The sequence below is a fragment of the Streptopelia decaocto genome (assembly GCF_964273445.1).
Source record: "Streptopelia decaocto genome assembly, chromosome: 5".
Lineage (NCBI taxonomy): Eukaryota > Metazoa > Chordata > Aves > Columbiformes > Columbidae > Streptopelia > Streptopelia decaocto.
In genome coordinates, this window is record NC_138659.1 from 3552934 (window position 1) to 3576266 (window position 23333).

The 23333-nt window shown below is 41.6% G+C and overlaps 2 protein-coding genes across 4 annotated transcripts in view; one reads left to right on the plus strand and one right to left on the minus strand.

Annotated features, from left to right (window-relative positions):
* Window positions 1–23333, plus strand: part of PRDX1 (peroxiredoxin 1) — a 350258-nt gene that overhangs the window by 316177 nt on the left and 10748 nt on the right. The window lies entirely within an intron of this gene.
* AKR1A1 (aldo-keto reductase family 1 member A1) lies at window positions 34–22234 on the minus strand. Of its 3 annotated transcripts, XM_082053886.1 has the most exons (10): window positions 21786–21804; window positions 19344–19380; window positions 17948–18043; window positions 12071–12190; window positions 10275–10426; window positions 7407–7602; window positions 6589–6788; window positions 5745–5817; window positions 4195–4281; window positions 34–614 (listed from the first exon to the last, which is right to left on the minus strand). In XM_082053886.1, exons 3-10 carry the CDS (start codon window positions 18035–18037, stop codon window positions 549–551), a joined length of 984 nt encoding a protein of 327 aa, XP_081910012.1. In that variant the 5' UTR covers window positions 18038–18043; window positions 19344–19380; window positions 21786–21804; the 3' UTR covers window positions 34–548. The 3 variants fall into 3 exon arrangements, with proteins under 3 accessions (XP_081910012.1, XP_081910011.1, XP_081910010.1); XM_082053885.1 differs by lacking the exons at window positions 19344–19380; window positions 21786–21804 and adding an exon at window positions 22146–22234; XM_082053884.1 differs by lacking the exon at window positions 21786–21804 and having other exon boundaries at window positions 19344–19382.

Here is a 23333-nt window from a genome sequence, read left to right on the forward strand (position 1 = left end):
GTACTCTAAAGGTGATAAAAAGCACTGGGCATGGCTGGTTACTTGGGTTTTAATGAATGGCTTACAGACATAGCACAACTGTAGCACATTTCAGTTAATTCCCTGTATAAAAATATTAATAAAGATCTCAAAGTAAATGGCTGAGCAGTTGTTTAGTCTTAAAACGCTTTCACGCCTTTCCCTCTTCTTTTTGTTTTTCCTCACGGTAATAACTGAAGATTTCAAAACTGTTTCACAGGCAGTAAAGCCAAAGTATTGCCCTAACCTGATAATTATGTGTTTGGAACTTGACTTCGCCTCCCCTGCTCTTCTTATCTAAATCACGAAAGATTTGATGCTTCCAGGAACGAGCTTGCACTCATTGTAATCAATCCACAAAGTTTGACGTGGAAGCTACAGGATCTCCAGAAAGAAGGTCAATTAGAAGCAGTACGTTGTAAGTAAATCTACTCAGGAAGGAAGGCCTTACTTGGACAGGATTTTTGACAAATTGTGGCAACAATTACTTTGTGGAAGAAGGTGCAGAGAAACATGTTATTTCTGAGTAGTTAATAGGGGTCATTGAAGGGATAATGGGGGTGTCCAGCATCTCTTGCTACTAGCTTTCCATTCACCTGTGAAGTAAACAGACAGACTTATGTCAGAAAGATAAAAATCCATTCCTACTCTCAAGATTCAAATTCCGCATGGTTTAGATTTCTAAATCTTCATATCCCAAATATCTGGGAGCATCTTTTTCAGCTTAAACAAGAGCTGCTCCTCTACCCCTGAGCCCTCTTAGCATTCTTGAAATAAAAATTAAAGAAAACTAATTAAAAACAGAGAGAGATTTCTGTAGCCTAGAGCAAGAGCTTTTCTTCCAGCTGCTGAGGCTTGAAGAATTAGATTAAGAATAGTTAAAAGCCTTTTGCCTTATAGCCATTATTGAAGAAGCGTTGCAACATGCACCCTTCAAAACACTTCACAAGAATCGGAGCTTTTGCCTATGTTTCCATGATAGAGTTGCTGGGCTGTTAATTTTACAGACTGATAAGAAGAAACACATGGAATAGCTTGTTCAGGGTCATACACTGAAGTATTAATAGTGTCCATGAACTCCTACATAGCACCTTTTGTTTAAGAACATTTCCATGGAAGACCAGCTTCTCCAGCTATAAAATGGGATGTTCACAGATAATGAACCAGGCTCAGGCTGGCCCAAAAGCAGACATGGCCACACAGATCTCAGTTCCTACCTCCCACCTCTAAGCATTCAGATGCCCAGCTTGCATATGTAGTTGCATTAAGTCCACTGCAACACCAGCAACTTCTGAGGAGTTGAGGTAAAACATAATAGGTTTGTGGAAATTTAGGTGCAGCATTGGCAAAGAGATACACACACCTCCCCGGGTGACGGATCAGCATCATTCAGCTAAAACTTATGCCAAGCGACTAATGACTGAATAAAAGTTATTCAGTCATTGGGGTTTTTTTATTCATATAAATGTGATTTCTGTATTAATATGACGGTAGAGATCACTCAAGACGTTACAGGAACTTTCAAACCAAGTATCCACTCGCAAGTCCCTCTATTAGCTTGCAGTACAAACCTGCATTTCAAAGCAGCCACTGGAATCTCTAGTAATGAGTTGTTTACCGTGAAGACTACTGAAGTGTGAAATTAGTCACTTGGGGGCACCACAGAGCAGAAAAGTAAGATGTTAAGGTTTAACACTCGACTGATGCTCAGATTAAAATAAAATAAAGCTGAAATGAAGCTCTCATCTCAGGGCAATCCTTAAAACTGTGGACAAAAGCACCACAGTGTCTTCAGGTCTCCTCATATTGTCTTGAGAGCCAACAACTTCATGTTCCTAGAATTTGTATTCCTTGTTTTTCCCCCCAGTTTCTTGCCCCCACATATTTTGCTATACTGAACAGGTCTTCAGGTAAGCATGCTTGTTAGCAGCATGCCAAGACAGCAGCTGCCAGAAGCAATGCTTCACAGAGCTGATTCCAGCCTAGCCCAGGAATTCGAGAGAAGGGGGGCAGACAGCAAGAAATCAGCAGTGAACACATTCCAGGTCAACTGTAGCTAACTATCAAAAATAGACAGATCATGTACAACACCATCGCTCCTCTCCTGGCTTGCTAGTCATTCAAGTTTTCCTTAAGTATATTCCTTGGCCAATCAGATGTTTCCAAAAATTTGGATTCCAGGCTGGTGCAAGGTATGGCTAAATTATTTCCAACCTCTATCCAAATAAGTTGCTTTTATACTTTAACAGCTCATTAAATTGTTTACTGGCAACATAATACCCTCTCCTCAGATTTTAAACAAAAACGCAAAGTGGAGAAGAGTGGCACAACTATAAGAACCTGTGGTTACATATCAAAGAGGAAAAACTGTCTCACCGGGTATGACAGGAGCTGTGATATCACAGCCATGTCACACTTTGAAATCCGGACACTCTAACTTAGATTCATAGAGGAGATAGGCACGAAAGGCTAGACAGGAATTTTAATTCACAGATGATGAAAATTCTTTCTGATAAGCCCAGAAGGGATGGGCAGGAGACAAAAGGTTCCACTAGAGATCTTACAGCTACAGAGTCACGTTTTAATTCTCCTCATCCTGCTTCTCCCTGTCTTGTTATCTGACAATACAGCAGTATCTTTGAAGCCCAGCTGCATCACATTAGCCCTTTTTCTAGCTGGATGGGCTGGCACTTTGAACTGTATTTCATCTCTCCTTTGTGAATCAGTGTGACCTGATCAGGTCTCCCAGGTAACAAAAGTACATGAATTGTCCAAGCTGGCTACATTCTAATGTATTTTGCAGTTTCACTGAGAAAACAACTTTGTTTGCAGTAGCAAAACACTTGAAAGAAACATACTATCTGTGAACAAGCACACCTGGTGCTGATAAGCAGTTTGGTGTACAGACTCCCAAGCCATAAGCACAAAGATAAATCTGGCTGCAGGGATGTGGAGGTTTATATTTATGCACACGTACTGAAACAACCCTACAGTTCAACACAGCCTTGAAGCGCTCATAAGCCCCAGCAGGACAAAGTGAAGGCTCTAACAAGCTATCTACCCTTGATACAAGACATTCACCACATATTCACAGCTTCTCTTTTCTAACACAGACCAGTCACTCAGGTGCTCTCAAGTACTCAAAAAACCTGAATGGTAAGGCCTGGAGAAAAGCCTTCCCCAAATAATTCCTATAACCAGTAGCCGCTGACTAGTGAAGAATAATTTATAGGCAGACAGCTTCCAAATTTGCAGAGACCTACTGTATCTATGGAACATACTGTATGATAGGGAAGGGATCAATCAGTTCAGACTCATTACAGCTCAGTTGCTACATGTCAGTCAGTGACACACCAGGGAACAGCAACAGCTCTGTTGTATGATCAGAAGCAGGACAACAAGAAATGAGGAACACTATGAAGATGGGAGACAACAACAAGGCATTGAAAGCACTTTTTTTTTTTGTAGTGCAGCAAAAGGGACACGGTTAGGTCCTTTAATAAAAGAAAGACCAAGAAGCCTTCAACACTTATAAAACATGGGTTTCTCAGACTGGCCCCATATAGCACATGAGGTTTCATGTGACAGAGTAAACTACTGATGGGAAAAGATGCTGTGGCTAATGGATCTGGGAAGAAAAATAACACGGCCTAAGCCAAACTAAGGAAGGTCATTACAACAGATGCTGAAAGGAGGGACAACCAGTGGAGGGGACAAATTCCCTCATATGACTTTCACAACGGATGTGGAAAACCAATAGCACCTGGGTCTTCACTGATCTTAAGAGGTTTATGGTGTAAAGTAGATGGGGACAGCTGGAGCAAGGGGCACTTCTGGAGGAATGGCAAGGACCTTGCGCTGTTTGTACGTGAGATGGATGAATCAGCAGGAGTTTGGTGAGGTTTGAAGATGTGACTCTGGCTAAAGGCCCATGGACAGGTGGGTGATGAGAACTCAAGAGAGCTGCCAGTAGCCAAAACAGAGAAAAGTATTCAAAAAGCTACCTTTTTTGTACCCAGCTTTTGAAAAATGTTTCATTTTAAATAGCCTAAAAAGACTTAGTGCTCTTATCCATAAGTAGTTCTGACAGGGACAGTAAAAGAAAGAAAACTGCAGAAACCCCAAGTTATGGCCACATGCATGTAATCAAAACCATTAGAAACACGAGAAACTTACCGTAATCATTGGCACAATGTAACGCCAGTTCTTATTCAGCCTTCCAATGTGGCTCATCTCCTCTTCTGTGAGGCTGAAATCAAACACCTGAGAACAAAAGGCAAGAGGCTTTATTCAATAACTATAGTTTTTTTTTATTTAATTGATGTTGAATTTTACCTCTTGGTTTTGTTTCCTTTGTAAGTCACAACCATCAACCTGTGCCATTAATTTCCTCCGAGATCCACAAGTAACAGAACTAACTATAAAGGCAGAAAAGTTCATTCCACTTCTCAGTTATCCGGGACAGCAACAGTAACCCAAGACATTGCCGACTGTTTCAGTGTTTAATTTCAGGTGATAGTGCAACAACACAGTTGTAACAGAGGCAAATGCACACAAGACTGGAATAATTTATTTAAGCTGTAGTTACATAATATTTCTTTTGTACTTTCAAAAAGAAAATCTACATGCTACATCAGAGTTGCAGGATCCTAGTGTTAAAACTGAAGTAAATTAAACATAATGCAACTTCTAACATTTCAAACACCTTCAGAAGCTGCAACTTGGGTAAGTTTGAGACTCAAATGCCTCAAATAGAGGGAAATTCCACGCAACTCTGATCAACAGATTTTATGTATCTGTACAAATCTTGGCTTCAGGCAGTATTAGTCTTCCGTTCCTAAATACGAAGTTACAATTAAACCTGCTGAGGTTTTTAAAGCCTGAGGTGTTTATACACTTGCCAATTCAAGCCTTATGCTGACACTGCACAGAACTCTTCCACAAAGATAAAACGCACTGGGGCTGTTCCTCCAAGTGCTGCCTTTTCAGTCAATATTCTGTTTCCATGTAGATCTAAACCCTGAATAACTGCAGAGTTTACAGGAATTTCTTGACATTTCTAGCAGCAAACTACATGGCAGAAATTGCTTTAATGGAAGTAACCATTACAGAAACAAGTCTTAACTTAAAACCAAATATGCAACCAGCCAATCTGTATGATTACGGGCTGAAAGAAGATCACAGGAAGTGATTCAGAGACTTCCCTTGAAATGATTGGAAGTCAGAGTTTTCCAATAATTTCTAAAGCGAATTGTGAATTTCTAAAGAGAACTACCTCAGAGCAGAAGTGAATCACACTAATTCTGTTCCTTCATCATCATTAGAAGGGCAGTTTGCTGCAGAAATAGTTATCAACCCTCACTTGTGAGGCAGAACAACACTCACTCATAAATAAGAATGATTAAACATCATTAGAAGACTCCCTTGTTCGATAAATTTGTATCTCAGATAAATTTCAGTAAAGATTTTTCATTTAGACTTCTACTAAAGACACTCCTTAGCTTCTGACAACAAGACTGTGCATGTGCACATATGCACACTCACACTCAGCTGCTTAAAACACAAGTAGTTTGTTTTCCAAAAATCTCTACCCTCCTAAGCATGTGCAGACATTGATGAACAAGAATGAACCAAGAGGCTCAGCTCGTTGCTCTGCAAGGAGCAGGACAATATGTTACTCACACAGAACAGCATTGCTGAAACTGCTTCCCTCCATTTAAACTCACCTGGAGATTCTGCTGAATGCGAGCAGGAGTGACGCTCTTGGGAATGACAACCACTTTACGCTGCACTTGCCATCTGTTCAGAAAAGAGAGATTTTTCTATGTGTGCATCCCAACAACCATGACATTTATTTTGGTTGAGTAATCATCTCTGGCAGCAGCAATACCACTTATGTTTCTATGCGCAATAAAAATACCCAGAAGAGGGCTGACGTATCACTGTTTTGTGTTAGGACCTACTATGTCCAAGCGCAAGCAAGACAGAAGCCACTGGACTAATTAATGAGGAGAAGACGTTCATGCCTTTGAACAAGCAAGTGTCAGGAGCTTCAAGCTAGAAATCCAAGAAACAGAAAAACGTACAAGAATTTTATGCAAGTTCTAACATGACAACCACCAAGAAACTAGAAGAAAACACAGATACCTCAAAAGTGCCTGTCTAGTGGTTTGAGCACAGTCTTGAACGTGTTCAGCTAGCAGAGTAACTTGCTGCTGCCCAAGATTGTGCTAGTGGTATCAACAGATACAAAGCCAGGCAAAAAATGAGGATAAAAATCCAATTTTACTTTACAAGGTGCTGATCACATTCTGGATATCACTCAATCATTGTTTCCCAGTATCTAGTAGCTGGCTTTTGCTACATTAAACAAAACAGCAAACAGTTCTTCAGTGCAAAGGAGGAAGGTCCTTTCCTCAGCCCCTCTTCCTGGGAGCCCATGTAAATGCAGCAGCAAGAGCTTAAGGGTTCAAGCAACTGACTGAGTGCAAATTCAGTAGATAGCACTCAAATGTGGTACACTGCTGCCCAAATTGTCCCACTCCATTGTCTCTCACTATTGTTCTGTACCTGAGGATGATCTGCGCAGGTGATTTGCTGTATTTTTCTGCCAGTTTTTTGATCCCAGGTTCTTCTAGAAGCACAGGTTCATCTGGATTTTTCCACGCGCGATCTGGAGAACCGAGAGGACTGTAGGCAGTGACAACCAGTCCTCGTTTCTGGCAGTGAGCTATCAGCTCGTTCTGAGCTAGGTAAGGATGGCATTCCACCTATTGAAACGACCCACAATGAATGGCTAGAGAACAGATATCAATACAAATCTCTAAACAAACAGGAAGCCAAAAGCACATCAGAACCAAACATTTCACAGGTCATTCCAGATTCTGCAAAATCTTATGAGGATAAGCTTTAATGAAAGAATGAAAAAGCATCTGGTAGGCTAAGTTTATAGGAAAAGCAGAACTGATCATCTAAGTTTACAGGAAAAGCAGAACTAATTAGTTAGTTTAGAGTGGATTTTCCCTATGTAACAAATGTGTCATCCAACAAGCAAGGAAGCTCTCTACAGAATGGATTCAAGTTACTACCCCACAGTCTGTCTTTCTTATAGACAAAATTGTTTCTCAAAGGGCAGATGAACTCTTCCACAGACCTGTTCAAGTAGGCAGATATAAACAGCCACAGAACATGGACACAGGCCTCTTCTCCAACAAATTAATCTGCCTGGGAAGACCACCTCTGTGTCCCTGCTCCTGCAGAGGTGGCTATATTCTTCTTTGTACTAAGCAGCTTCACGCCTCGTGCTAAACACATAGCATTGCTTTGCAAATCCTTCACTCTTATGGACACACAGGAAAGGTATTTGTCCTCTCCTTTATTCACCTTACCTGGAGCACAGCTGGTTTCACAGTAGCCACGCTTAGTACATCATCAATCTGACGACTGTTGAAGTTTGACAGCCCAATGGCTTTCACAAGACCTTTTTCTACCAGCTTCTCCATAGCCTTCCAGGTATCCTTGTAATCAGTGTAATCATAACGCATCGTGTTATCAGGATTCTTTGGGAAGAGATTGTCCCCTCGTCTGTAGCATCAAATGCAAAGTGTAAGTACATATACCACATTACTTATGTTGATCCTTCACTTAAAGAAACTTTCCTCAAAGTATTCTCAAAAGCTTATATACAGTTTGGAGGACAGAATACAAATTGAGCTAATTTGCCCGTTGAATACTATTATGCTGACTTAACCTATAAGAAATTACTTCACATAGAGTCTTTCCTATATAAACTTGTTATACAGTACTTTGAACGACTTACCCACACAGCAGTGACTACATGAAAACCAATAAGCCACTGCACACACAGCAGCAGCTCTTTGCGTATTTTGGTCCTAGCAAAACAGCAGCGCAAAGGGCGGCATTGTTTTTTCAGTTTGTTCTTGAGGGAGGACTGATACTCTTCATAGTCTGTTTAGCTGCTACCAAAGATACCTTGTTTTAAGAGCTATCTAGAAGATACTGTATTCAAAATACGCTAATTTCCCACTCCTTCTGGATTCTGTAGCAGTGTCAGCATTCGATACAAGCGCAGATTCTCAGAGGTCTTAACATGTACATATTCATTGCAGGCTGGATGTGTTTCCAGTTAGTCATACCAACCCATTTAAAAATCAAATTTTACCACACCACCACAATCCCCATAAACAAACAAAAAAACCCAGGTACAAATAAGCTGGTTCTGCCAGGTGACACCACCACACTGCCAAAGGGCTCTGGAAGAGCTCTGCTTCACAACCACCGCAGGACTCTGCCAGCTCAGGCCTCAGAAACTGTCTTACACAGCTTTAATTCGGCAGTGAACAGTGTGAGAAATAGCATCAGCTGGGGACAAGGGGAAAAGACTATTGTTCATGTCATTGATAAACCTAGAACCAAAAATAACTCTAAAACCCTTATGGGCTCGCAACTCAGAAAAGCAGCCTCACATATCAAGAGTAGTACGTTAAGTGAGATTAATTTTCAAGACCTAGAAGCGCTGCAATTTTCATCCAAAGTCTATTTTAATTTCAGTGTAAATAACATTAGTTTGCTCAGCTTCACAATAAAATAGACATTACAGAAAAGCACACATTAAAACAGTTAGAGTAGAGCTACTGGAAAACTGAAGAGTTTCCAATGAGAAAACATGAAACTGCTTTATTACAATGTCAGCTTTGTCAACAGTTTCCATAACATCAAGCAAACTTAAATATTAGTAATATCTGAATATACATCATTATTTGTGTTATGATCAAAGCAATGTTTAATGGTTTGGTGCTCGTTTTTTTTGTGTGTTTTTTTTGGTGTTGATTTTTTCCCCTCCTCTCTCTCAATTAACTGGAAATCAAACCTGTTTCACAACAGGGGGAATTTTGAACAGTTCTTCCTCCAAGCCAGCTCGAGTTGGAAACATTTCCTCATTCTGCTATGCTGAGGAACAGATTTATTTTTTTACCATCTTTCCTCCTACTAGCGTTGTATGCTTTGTAAAAGTCAGTTCATATGACTAGAAAGGGGAAAAACACATCCTCAGATTTGCAAGCAGACAGAAGCCCCTTAATCTGACAGGGTTTCCACTGTTGATTGAAGTCTCCATACAAACACCTGGGAAGGAGGTTTATTCCCCCCCGGCCTTTTACTGATTGTAAGAGGGGGAAGAACTGCTTCCACACCTACCAGAAAATAAAGCAAGAACTCTGCTGCTGCTGTAGGGTAAGTGCATTTAGCACTTAAATGGAAAACTCGTCTTGTATTTCCTCAAATCATGTAATTACTGCAATTAAAGTGTCCTAAGAAGTCATTTTCATTTCTTCCTCATACCGATACCACGATACTGCATGTGCTTGGCCACTCCAGTACAGTTAACAACTATTAGGCAGAAGAGTTGTCTTCTTTGCAAAGCACTTAATTCTCATTTTGCAGATGAGAAAAACTACAGCACAAAGCAGCTTTGATATTTCCCCAAGGTTACCACGTAGGTCAATGGCAGAACCAAGAATAGCAGCCACACTTCCCTGATGTCTAGATGAAGACACTAAACTATTTTAAACTTCTAATATATTTTAAACTCGCAGAATTTACCTCACAGCGAGCCAAATTTTCAGGTAGTACAAGATGGCAAGCTTCAATATAGAAACTTGTCTCATGAAGCTTTATTACTTTTTCCCAGTTAGACTACTTTCAGTTACCTAACTTTGGCACCCATGCCAAACTGTCTCAAGTTTAGCAATCCTAATTTCATTATGTTGTTGTTCTCACAATTAAAAAATTTAAGTAATTGCTTAAAGATTTTAAATGAAGACTTAATACTCACTTTTCCAGCCTCATCATTGCTAAACAATGAGAATAATTATCCCTTTTCTATTTACAGTATTTCTACACAAACCCAGAAGTTTTGTCCTCTCTACTGTATGTTTATAGATGTGATACAAATCTAACAGCAAACAAATTCCCACCCAACTGAAGTTCAAAGAATGAAACTCAAGCAACTGTTTCTGTGAATGAATGGACCAACTGCAAGTGTACAGGTTACGGGTGGGAAGTGTCTATATGACAGTGCATAGGACTGCACCATTAGCCACACTGAAAAACACCTTGCAGGCAGTGTAAAAAGGAAGAAACGCACAGCCCAGAAAGAAGCTCCTCAGGACACAACACCAGCCACTTATGCAAAACTGAGGTTTCTGCTTTCTGTGCCCTTTCCAGGTAGAACTTACTCAAAGGCATGAGGCCAGTGCATGAGGTACAGGTCCAGGTAATCCAGTTTCAAGTCTCCAAGTGTTTTCCTTAGTGCTGGCTCCACATCATCTGGGTGGTGCTTGGTATTCCAGAGCTTTGATGTTACAAACAGGTCCTCCCTCTTAATAACCTTTCAGAAAAGGAGAATATCATAATTTACTGGATGAAGTTCAGAAAGGGAACTCCAGCAATTCACCAACTATCTTTAAAACCAGTACAACAATATAAGGGGTTTGGAGTTTGTTTGGTTTTTGTTTTGTTTTTAACGTAACACACGGAACCTACAAATTAAACCTTTCAAAAATATACCAGATGGCAAGACAGAAACAAACACTTGCATTAACAAGTCCTAAAGTATAGCAAATACTTAGCAATTTAGTAGAAGTTTTGAAAAACAAAACAATCCTGCCCTCCACACATACTTTTCTCCAAACCTTCCAATTCAAGGGTTAAAGCCACTACTAAGTGTGATGTGGCCAAAATAAAGATTGCTGGGTTTATTCAGATGTAAATTTTGTAATTTCTATTTAACAATTCACACATTCTAGGCACAAACAGCTAACTTAATATACTCATCACACGTTACAAACCAAGAATGCTTCTCATGGAAGGAGTGTGGGAAAATAGAGAGAAGTTTCCCCAGATCTCTGCATTGAGGTTTCTAAGTTCTGGGAGGAACACACTAAGAAGTGAGCACCCTGTACCCTGTATGGGAAGGGTAAGACGTAGAAATGAAACAAATGGAAAGCTGGTTAACTAGGAAGTATAAAAGACAAAAGGGAGATCATATTTGCAAGCTGAACACCATGAGAGGGCACTTCTCACTGACTTACATAGGACCAAGCTTCACTCAAGTCTGTACTTTGTAGAAGCTGGAATTATTAATTACTTAGTTCCTCTCCTCCAAGCATTCAATTATTTGTATGTTTCACATATGACTTGTATTCATAGAGAAGGATGTTTCAAAAATTCTAGTTTTAAGTTAGCTAGTTAATACAAACTGAATAAAAGAGTCCTATGCATCCGTTTACTAGTTACCACACCTAGCAGGAAGGAATCCTTGGGGCAAGCTGAAAACAGGCTCCCTCAAGCTAATCACATAACAAAGAGGTTGCCCTAAAGCCAAGGCAAGAGCAGCAGGAAAGCAGGAACATAAGAACGTTCTTTCCCCGAGCTGTGAGGCTGTACAGTTAATCCTTCTGGCCCCTCAGGCCAACAAGAGCAAGGGGATGAATTTAAGATTCCACCTCAGGTCATCCATAAGAATGCCTGCCACATCACTTTTTATTTAAGCCATTGACTCTCACTGCAGGCCCCAGACTCACAGTTACCAAACATTCAAATGCAACCACTGGTTTTTTTTTAAAGTACATATTTACTCACATTTGATCTATAACCAAAAAAACAACGGTTGCCAAACTCACCGTGGCTACCCACCACTGCATGCTGCTCTAGACTGGCAAACTAGAGTAACTTTTCATATAAAACAGGGCAAATATATTCCATTTTAACTAGTGATTCTGGGAATCTCCCGTTTTTGGAGGCATTTTCTGTAGTTTCCCTGCAAATATTCCTGACAATATTTCTTCCTCCTGACAGTCAGGATGGTTATAGATGAGAAAGCGCTCTTTCATGCCTGCTCCTAATTAATAGGGAACAGCTGGGATACACCAGGAGGAAAATCTACAAATGTTCACTTTCCAGTCTACTTTCAGGTCACAGTTGCAAATTTTGATGTAACACACAGTCCACATGGTGGTTCTTGTGTTTTTACCTTGTTGGGCCCAAGGCATTCCTGGAAAGCCTCACCGATCTCTGCTTCATTGCTGTACGCTGCTGCGCAATCGATGTGCTGATAACCCACACTTAGGGCATATTTCACTGCCTCTTTCACCTGTAATCAGAAACAATCCAACGCAATCAGTGAAAGGGGACACATGACTGGAAGTGGAAAAGAAAGTTAGGGCCTTAGTGAGGAACACACCCAAAGTACAGATCTACGTAAGGTCATGAGACAAACAGAGTAGGATGCTGTCCTCTGTGTTGCAGCTTTAGCAGTGAAGAGCTAATTGCCAGCAGGAGTAACAAGAAAACAGACCATGCACACAGGCCAAGCGTGCAGGGACTCACCAGACAGAATTGGGATTCCTTCTTAATTATAGTTGTCTCACTTGCCCTAAACACAAAAGTGCTTTAAGAAGCACTTTTCAACTAAATCATGGCTTAGGAAGAAAATCTTGAACTAACAGACCAATGAATCAACATCAATCAAGCCTGGAAGGCATCTCCCCTCTCCCAGTAAAGGAAGAGTGTGTTTTCTAATTCCAGAATTGCGAGAATTTGGGTTTGGCTTTTTTGCTAACACTTAATTTCCAAGATTATGCTATTTTATGGCACATCTTTCCTTCACGTCTCATTCTCACCGGTTGCACAACAGCGGAATATTAACCTTCTGGCTTGCAGGGGATCTCCTGACCATGTTCACAACTTTCTGTTTTGCTTTCCACACTGCAGACAACAAAGGTGTTGCCAACAGCAGCACATCCCTTGCAAGAATCAAGAATTATTACATAATTCTGTCATCATCATCTCTGGGTGATGAGCAGTAAGTAAAATCTATTTCATTTAACTTCCAGTGGGCAGTAAGCACGTGTTCTCTTTTACATCTATCCAACTGAAGTGCTACAGTTAAAGTCCATGTTATCTGCACAGTGATTTCTATACATTGCTCTCCACTGACTTGCCTCTTGAGACTGTGGAGGATTGTAAAACAGGCTGTGTAGAACGCTTGATGCAACAGGGCCCTAGTGTATTTATAGAGCTTACGTCTCTCTTGTCAAGAGATAAAACCTGTCCACAAAGGCTAGAGAGAGAGATTGATTTCTTTCAACTTAATAAAAGTGGATTTCATTTATTTTTCTTGTCAAGAACTGCAGTAAAGGCAGACACAGGATATTCTGACTGCATTCTTCGGCATTTTGAGAGGAAAACTGGAATGCAGACCAGTTTCCCTTGCCCAGAATGACAAAGCACTTCTATTTCGGCAGCGAAGTAAGCTCTTCCTTTCCCCGGCAGGATGGTTTTCACAGCCCTTATTTCACTTTGTTAAAGACATTCCTCAGAAGGTCACTACAAAGTCAAGGTCAGGGTAATTCTGAAATCACTTCCAACATAGTAAAGGCTTTTCGGATTCAATATCCACCCTCCCAAAAGGTGAGCGTTGCGGAAAAGAAAAACAGCAAAGTTCTTTGTACTAATCCCCCATTTCCTCTATCAGGATAATATTTTTTCTAATCCAAACAGGCACAAAATTTGCCTAAAAACAAAAGTAGGCACCATGTGCAGAAAACTATGGATAAGACGTTCCAAACGTGGCTCTGCAAAGCAATAAACAGGAGGCTGTATTTCCATTATCAGCAAGTTTTGACAAATTTCTAGCACTGAAAAACTGAGACGGGCCACTTAAATAAGGTTTGCATTTGCGCAAAAGCTGTGTTTGCGTAAGCTATTCTCAGCCTACTAAGACATTCCAATGTGAAGAGAGTTCCTGTTCCACGCAGAAGGCCAACAACCAAGAGAAAATGTGCAAAAAAAGCATTTCTTGGGGGGGGAAAAAAAAACTAGTAACAGATAGATGTAAATTTAAGAAAAGTACTTTGTTTTAACAAGAAGTTTTGTATTTTTGAGGTTATGTTCAGACAGGTACATACATTTCCTGGGGGGTAGAGGAAAAAAAAGAAGAAATAAAGAATACAAGAAAAGCAGTTGGAGATACATACGCCTCTGGATCTCTGGTGTTGTGAAGTAACAGCCAAAGGATCCTTCAAGCATTCCTTATGCTCTTTACTTCAGCCTGTCGATACTGCTATAGAAGGTGCAATGACTGAGTTTTGCATTAGGCAAGTTGAGCCACACAGCTCAAGTGTGACTCACAACCCGGCACCATATAACTGCAGGAAGCAGGACTGAAAGAACCTTGAGATATTGAGTCCATCCTCATGCCCCACAGCAGGGCCAACTAAGTCTAAACCACTTCCACACACATTTGTCAAAACCCTTCTTGTTAGTGACAGGTGGTCTATTCCAATATTTAGACATCTTTATCTTCAGAGCCTTTTAGATGTCTAACCAAGATGGTCCTGATTCCGCACCCTGTTTCTCACAGACATGAAATCCGTCGCTTCCCCTTTGTGAGGGATTTTTGCGTGTTTGGAAAGCGTCAGCATGACTCCTCTCAAACCTCTCTTGACCACGTAACTGTAGCTTCCATGACAATGCACCTTTCCTAAGCCTTGCGTCACTGTTGCTGCTGGCTCGACAGCTGGGTCCTGCTTTTCTTGATGTGGTATGCCTAAAACCAGCCCCTGTATTGCAGCTGAAGCTGTATAGCGCTGTATAGCACTGTATAGCAAACTGCTAGGAACTACACTCACATTTATACATCCTAGCAAGGAACATGGCCTTCTTTTGTTTTTGAAGATGAAGAAACACAATATTGCTAAAAATCAGTGGCAGATTGAGAAACAGAATCTCCGAGTCCCAATTCATTATAATACCCACTATTAGATTTCCAGTTCTTCAATTTGCCCATCACAAGGTAGAAAAAAATAGCAAGTCATCTTTACACTTCCAAGCAACACAGAGTTCAAGTGACCAGGGAGCCTCTTCTGCACAGCCCCAAGCCATCCTGACGAGGCTTTCACCCCAACAGTTCCACTCAATAATACCTGGAAAGAACAGGCTCTGACAGCCTGCCCTGCTGCCTGAAACGCTACCACATTTTAACAGTTCAAGTATATCTGCTGACAGGAAACAGGGAAAGAACAGATCATCAGTCCACATGATATCCAGATGCAATATGACCAGAACATAGGCGTTGCAGTATCACAGTTTGTACACACTGCGCTAAAACATGCTGAAAAGGAACTCTGACCACCACAGAAGGAATGGCAACTTGGAGTTGACATCTAAAATAAAGAGGTTTGCCTCCTATACTTCAGATACGGAATTCAAGTTCCTTCCTTAATGTATACCAGCAGTAGTGAATTTTTGTGTATCTAACAAGGATTCTCTAGATTGCCTAACAAACTTTTCAAGAACTAAACAGTCTCCTCCATAGCTGCAATCCTGTCACAAGACACCCAGCCTGACTAGTTTTCTGAGGCAGACATTTCCTCTTCAGCTTTCCTGAAGTTTCACATAGAAAAATACAACATCCCTCAGCCTCACGTCTCTCTTCCCAACAGAATCAGCCTCTGTCACTGCAGGTTAAGCTGTTCATCTGCTGGGGATCAATCCTCCAGGTTGAAAGCACAGCCCACTTGAGAAAAGAGAACAAAGGATTAAAGGACTACAGATAATCAAGCTCCAATATTAAAAAAAAAAAGCACTACTGATATTCTTGATGCTCCTGTCTGAATGGACTACGCTTTGAACTCATTCATGCTGCCAGTTCATAAGCTTCTGTGCTTGTTTCCTTCTGTTCAGTAGCACTTCATCATGTTCCCATAGTAACATGTGAAACAAATTTCTCTTCTAATCATGTAAACCAGAAAACATTTTATTATTAATTTCTCCTGTCTGATTTTACCATGTAGGAAACCAGGGCTGCAACGAGACCATTGTACTGGACAGCTAAGACCCAGGGACAAGGACAAAGCTTGTTTAGGATCAGCAAAAGCAATAATAAAGAAATTAATCAAGACAGCAAGGTCAAGACCAAAAAGCAGCCTGGCAAGGAAAATAATTACAATCTGCAAAATATTTACCTGAAATAATTTAAAAGCAATCTTTTCCACTCTTGCTTCTAACACAGCCCTTGCATGAAAGAGTTTTCAATAAATAGCTTCCAGTTTGGAAACAACTAAATTAAATGCAACTAATAATTATTCTTCTGCTCTGTAGGTTTTTGTCTTAGTCTTCAATTCACAATCACAACGATTCTCCCTGAACAACATTATGCCCTTTTAAGGGTAAATCATTTGAACACACCATCAAATTGCTGGTCTGTATTTGAATTTGATAAATCTCCATTTAAAAATGCAAACAGTTTTGAAAAGTGATAAAAACTAATTTATTTCTTCCACAGGAAAGGAATAGCACCAGCTTCTGTAACTCTGGTCATTTTGACCACACTTTCTAGATCATGTCTCCAATACATTCTGGGAGTAAGTCCTAGTAAGACTGTAAATATTCCACAGAAGTGACTCCCATTGGCTTCTGTGGGACCCCAGAGAAGTTCTCTGGATCCCATGTGGGGTTCAGCTGCCAGAAGTGCTGCTTACCATGGCAAAATCCATCTGAACTAGGCTTAAATTATGCACAAGCAGGATCTTTGCAGGTTGTTTTATAAGACTGTACTTTCCTCAGAACCGTTAGCACACAAAATAAACAATACATTCACATTTTGTTTAGTTTCAGGTACTTGTTTTAGCACAATGCATATTAAACTGCTTTGCACACCAATTCATCCATTAAGTTCCTGCATGTTAATAATCTTAATTTAGCTGTCAGTTTATGTTTTAAGTACAGAGCTGAACATTCACCCCTGTCCTCATTTAAGAGGTTGACTGAGCTCTCACACCAACTCAGCGTCCACATTAGCAGAGCCTCTGTTGCCAACAGATCCACTGTCCTGACAGTTGTTTAGACAGGCAACCCAACAATAAAAATGGCTCTGAATATATTCAATTTTTATTGCTCATTTCCCACCTTTTCCTGCAGCTGGCATGAGCAAAAAGCACAATGGGTCATCTTGATAAGAGTTTTAACTTTCCCTCTCAGTTAGGAGCACAGTGTCATCTGATATACTCAAAAAAACATCATGAAGCTAATACAAAAGGCATTAAAACAAGATTAAAACCAACAATAACGACCAACAATTCCACCAAGCAAAAGGACACTCCTGCTAGAAACAGCACATACCTGCTGTGAAAGACAATCTCTGCCTGCAGGAATTTATCTTTTAAATAAATGAAACAGAAAGGAAAAGACAGACAAAGGAGAGAAGTATTACAACAGGAGGCACAGTCCATAGCATGCAAACATCCCCACAGACAGTTTGCAGCAACATACAATTGCTTCCAAGTGTGCTGTTTGCCAATTCATTGCATTGAGAAGCAGCGTGAATGTCTAATGACACATTACCCTTCTTAGTCTAAAAGCAGGATGACCCAAGCAAGTTCTTAATTTTTCTGCTAAATGTAGGCTAACCACTAAAACAAGACTTAGGACAAGAACAACTAGAGTCTTGCCTCCCAAAATAATGCTTTCAGCTGAGTCATCAGCCCAAGCCAGAGGGCCATCTGGTCAGACAGGCAGCCTGAGGATTTCCCAGGTCAGGCACCATATTACAGCTACAGCACCTTCCCTGTCTTGGCTTTTCATTGCACTCACCAGCATCTTTCATCTCCCAGAGCACTATTGCCTGAAGCCTAGGTTAACAAGTCTTAATGGATCTGCTGCCAATGCTGCTTTTGTGCCTTAAGGCGCCAGTCATGCAAATCCATACATACATTCCACTGACTTCAGTGGACCCAAGATTAAAACCATCCAAGTGAAGGACTCAGGCTTCAGGTCTAGGATCTTCAAAATAGGTGCACAAAACACAAATACTAGTTGAGAGCACAATATTGTGTTGTTCTCTGCTTACTTGGCCACGGTCACTTTTCCAAGTTCCCAGTCCTATGAGAGGCATCTTCTGCCCAGTGTGGAGTGCAACGAAGCTGCATGCTGCAGACATTTTTGCCTAAAAAAAGAACAAGAACAAACTGAGTTTTGCCATAATTCAGTAAGCTGCAACAATTTACCTTTTCTATGCAAAACCAAAAGTCACAGAGGTCCTCTTGATGCTAGAATAAAGATGAAGCAGGTTCTTTACAGTCTTTACTGGTATAAAGGAGACAAACAGCTACCCCGGAGAGACTAGAAAAGGAAGCCTTTATTTCATCCTTCTTATTCTCTTTTTCTCCTTTGCAATGCACAGGTTTAAGATTTCTCACTGTTGAGAAGTACAAAAAGAAGCATCCTGCAACAACATACAATTAACAGAGAAGTTCAGGTGAAAACATGCCTTCCTTTTTTCTTTTAATCAGCAGTTCAGCATTGATGAGGCAGAAGGGAGCAAGAGATGTTTGTCTGCCCTTCGTGCACAGTAATTCCATGGAACCTCTGCACTAAGTCTTTCACCAGTTTACTACCAGCTGGCTCAGGAAACAAGCTCTAATTACTGCTGCAGTTGGGGATAAACACACTTTGTCAGAAACAGCTGGTGCAGGTTAAGGATCGAAGACCTGACACAGGAATGGTTTTCTTTAGAAGTGAGTGGTAAAGGCATTTATGAAGGCATAGCCCAGAAAAACAAACAAACATTCCACAGAACATCACTGCTGGAGGAGCAGTCCCATTTTTTATGGCACGTATGTGTTTTGTCATCCTTGAATCCAAATTTTCCCCAACTCAGAGCTGAACTACAGCTCATTACCAAGGCTGTTTTGCATTGTCAAGAAAACCAGAAACATTTTGGCTTTCTTTGCAACAAGCATAATTGTTAACGAATTGTTATAACACCTGCAACAGGCAAATGCTACCAAATGAGAAGACTACTTTAAAAAAAAAATCCCTGCCTGATGCGAAGTCAGGACCAGCAGGCAGGACAAAATGGAAGCACTTTCAAAGCTGGACACTAGGAAATAACACCTCAGTACACAGACCACATAAAACTGGTGTATATATTTTTTTAATCATTCTGACATATAACTAGAAATAGCTGTGCGTAAAGTGAGCTAAAATGCAGTAAGTCCTTACATATTTATGTGTTTTTCATCCCAAAATAACGTTGTCTCCTGCTCTTTTCTGTCTCCATGCTCATTCAGAAAGGGACATTATCTTTTTAAGAGCTCAGATATTCCTTGCTCCCATTCTGCCAAAATCTGCATGTGCACTCTTATAGAAATTCAAGATTAAGAGCCCAACCCTTGCATAAGATGCATTTCAAGTACAAACAAAATGCAATAACTAGCATTGCTATTACAAAAAGCATCACGCACCTGATTTAACGCAAATTCACAGAGGAGAAACGCTCTTCTGTTACAAAAGGGAGAATTAAAAAAGAAAATTATGTAAAGTCAGTTGTCACTTTGAGCCTGGGCTTGTCTCTCCTGCTTAGCACTGCGATATCTAAGGATTTTCCCTGTGAAATTCAACAGAACAAAGGTCCAGCAGGATCTTCCATTACCTCCTGCTGGCTTTATAGCTATTGTGAACAGCAATCTGCTCACAGCGGCAAAGCTTTTTATCAAAAGGGAAGGTTTTACAGTGTGTGCCAACATCCTTACAATCTGGTCAAACTTATAAAAAGAAGCTGCACTCAGGACAAGCTCCAAACCCAGATAGCTGACTTCAGCAGATGCTGAGGAACTCAGGTCCCAAGTTCAACTGTGTCCAAACTCATGAATGTTATTTAAAAGCAACAAAGAAAACCAAGCACGCAATGTTGGTGGAATGGCTGACTATGTAGGAGGAATGTATCACAGAATCATAGATTTCAAAGCACAGCATTCCCACAGCATACTATCCCAAAATAGCTGGGCCTTCTCCACATTGTTATCATTTTCCTCAGACAATTAAGTCCCAGCTGATGGATGTGCTCACACTGAAAGTTTATATTTTCAAATTCTTGCTCAGCTTCTCAAGCCATGTTTTTGTAGATTTACAGCCCACAGCAAACACCCCCCTTGTTTCACAGAGACCTAACAGAATAGTTGGAGCGATCCTGACCTGAAGGCCCTTGTTCACCATGGAGCTGGTGATCCATGTAACAGCCAACCCGAGTAGGTCCAGGCTCGTCTTGTGCTTGCTTCACATACAGCGTGCCCTTCAGGCCTGTGCTGGGGGACACACAGCCCATGGCTGCGGGATGAGCCCAGACAGCTCATTGTAACAGAGTCCGCAGGCAGCTCCCACTTGGTACCTGTGATTCCACCACCTACGCGTCCTTGCCTTTATCTAAAAAAGCAGAAGTTCTCACACAAGCATCCTTTTTGTTTGACAGCAGAATTGATGAATAGAGCTGTTTTCTTGTAAAAGAATCTCTAATAGCTCGAGTGACTGAAACAGGGTAACCCTTTCTATGGACAGGGTCTGCACACAGACCAGAGGAGGCCTGTTCAATGCCGCACAGCTCAGGGCTCCCAGCACCCAAAGTGTTGCAAGATTTTCAGCACTACCCTCTTTCTTCATAGGGTGGCTCTACCTAAGAGCCTTTGGTTCTTCACAGAGCCTGAGGGCCTTTCTTATCGGGATTGTAATTGACCAGCAGTTAAACAAAAACTATTAGCTCTGGATTTGCACTGAGATGTATTAAGCCCAGGTGCCAGTGCTAAAGACAATCAGTGAAAAAAACTGCGGGTGTTCATCCATTTTTTGGGGTAGGAAGTCTCTTCTGAGCCTGCGCAGCAATTCTGTAGCCAGCTCCATGCAAGTGGGTGCTTTTTACCTGAATTTAGTTGCCTAAATAAAGGAATCATCATACAATACAACTAAAGACTTAAGGCTTTTTGATTCACGTTGGCCTGTGACACAAGTAAAACACAAACCTTATGCTTTACACAACCATGTTATGCAATCACCTTAAATGCAACACTCTAGCCCAGAAGACAAGGTACACGTTTAATCGATAACTAGCATCAGCACATTTTCTAAGAACCACCTTGCTTCACTTAAGTGTTGTATGTTAACATTGCAGAGGAAGAAATACAGCCTCTGAATGAACAGAAATGCGTGAGAATTAGAAACACTAGAAGAAAATACACTAATTAATACTTTCCACTCAGATTCTTCCCCCTAACGATATGTAAAATAAGTACAATGTCTGCTAGCCATCATTATTTGATTCATTAAAAAGCTGGAAGCCTCTTTTCAGAAGGGCAAAGACAAAAACAAACACAGAAGCAAACCCATTCTGGAAAAAGCAAGATATGGTTTTGGTTTAACAACACTGACCTATTGCTACATGCACATAAAAGAGTTAAAGCACAGAGTAACTCAGAGGTGGTGAGAGCAGCCTGGCCAGGGTGCATTAACAACCAGAGAAGTGTAAAGTACACCTGTGCATCAACCCACACCTACAGCTCATTTTCAAACCAAAGCAAGGACCCTTCTATTGATAAAACACATATAAATATCCATTACACGGAATCCCAGAATGTCAGGGATTGGAAGGGACCTGGAAAGCTCATCCAGTGCAATCCCCCCATGGAGCAGGAACACCCAGATGAGGTTACACAGGAAGGTGTCCAGGCGGGTTGGAATGTCTGCACAGAAGGAGACTCCACAACCCCCCTGGGCAGCCTGGGCCAGGCTCTGCCACCCTCACCATGAAGAAGTTTCTTCTCAAATTTAAGTGGAACCTCCTGTGTTCCAGCTTACACCCACTGCCCCTTGCCTTACATTGGTTGTCACTGAGAAGAGCCTGGCTCCATCCTCCTGACACTCACCCTTTACAAATTTATAAATATTAATGAGATCACCCCTCAGTCTCCTCTTCTCCAAGCTCAAGGGCACCCGCTCCCTCAGCCTTTCCTCACACGGGAGATGCTCCACTCCCTTCAGCATCTTGGTGGTTCTGCGCTGGACTCCCTCCAGCAGTTCTCTGTCCTTCTTAGATTAATATGTATAGATATGCAAAGGGATATACTGAAAATACGGAAGTCCCTGCTATGGGATCGCTTCTGCCCCTCAGAGCGGGGACAACCCTCCAGAGTTTGGCTCCCCCGCAGGCGCCGAACGTGCCCCTTATCGAGGCGGCCCAGGGAGAGCCGGGCCCGCCCCGCCGCCGCTCCCGCACTCACCCGCCGCCGCGCACAATCTGCTGCCGGCAGCGCCGCCGCCCGCTCGTACCGCCCGGCCCGGCTTCCGCTTCCGCCGGCCAGCGGCCACCGGGCAGAGCGGCCCCTGCGCGGCCGCAGTTCACCGCGGTTCAGCGCGGGCTCCCGTCCGAGGGGCCGGGCCCAGCTCACACAGCGCGGCGTGTGAAAACAAATCAAAAATACGGGAATAGGTTGGTGTCTCCCTCCGCCGTGGCGGCGCTGGTGCGGGTTTTCCTGCTAGGACGGCGTTTGAAGCACCGACCCGCTCCCGGGAATTACCGGGTTTGCTCTGTTTGTCTCTCACGCTCGGTTTCCCATCAGGAAATACAAATCGCCCGGACTCTGCTATTTACAACCGCACACTAAAGTGATAAATCTGGTGGACTGCACCACAGAGGGAAACTACGGCATACAAACCTAACAAAGACAACGTGAACTGTATCTGTTTATATAAAAGTCTAATCTGCTATTTGTTTTGGCCGCTTGAAGCTGTTTTTCCTGAAGGAAGACAGAATTTCCCCGGTTTTATTTGCAGCCCTAAATAATTGGACTCCAGGGGAATCACACCACCAGTTACACTTGTTTTGCTTCAGCTTTTGTGCTAAAAGGTGCATAAAGAGGCGCCTCCTGAGAGGACTGAGGCTCTTCTTGTTGCAGGTGCACAAGAATGCATTTCCTTATTTGCCCAAGAAGATTGAAAGTAAGATTAAAACAAACCATTCAGCACAGTGCTTGCTTCTGTGTGTGTACTATCTTGTTCGTGTAGTCAAAGATACAACCTTCATCGGGAGCAGACTTTGGCCTGTAACCGAGAGAAGACTGTACACATGATCTTAAACACAACTAAAACATAAAACCAGTTTTTGCTTTTACTCAGGGCTTCTATTTTAACTCATAAACATTCCGAATTTGAAAGGAGTAAGATTAGGTCAGCAATAAGGCAATATATCTATCCAGCAGGGCTTTGAAGAGGTTGTTATTTATTTTCAGAAAGATATTTCTGCTGCACATTCTTTCCTTGCTGTTCTGACTTGAACTGCTCAGGAGGCTTAAAGGCACAAAGGTTAATTAATCTCTTGGGCATTCACATGACCAGACTTTTCTGCCTTACAGCCTGTTTTGACAAATGCAGGAAAGTGGAAAGAGAGTGCAAAGACAAGACAAGACAAT

Bases quoted from the DNA above. Each gene is read 5' to 3' on its own strand.
- AKR1A1 (XM_082053885.1), bottom strand. From the start codon at position 18,037: ATGTCTGCAGCATGCAGCTTCGTTGCACTCCACACTGGGCAGAAGATG. The intron at 10,427-12,070 runs GTAAAAACACAA...CTTTTCTGAAAG, and splicing joins AATGCCTTGGGCCCAACAAG to GTTATTAAGAGGGAGGACCT. The intron at 7,603-10,274 runs GTAAGTTCTACC...TTGATGCTACAG, and splicing joins CACTGGCCTCATGCCTTTGA to ACGAGGGGACAATCTCTTCC.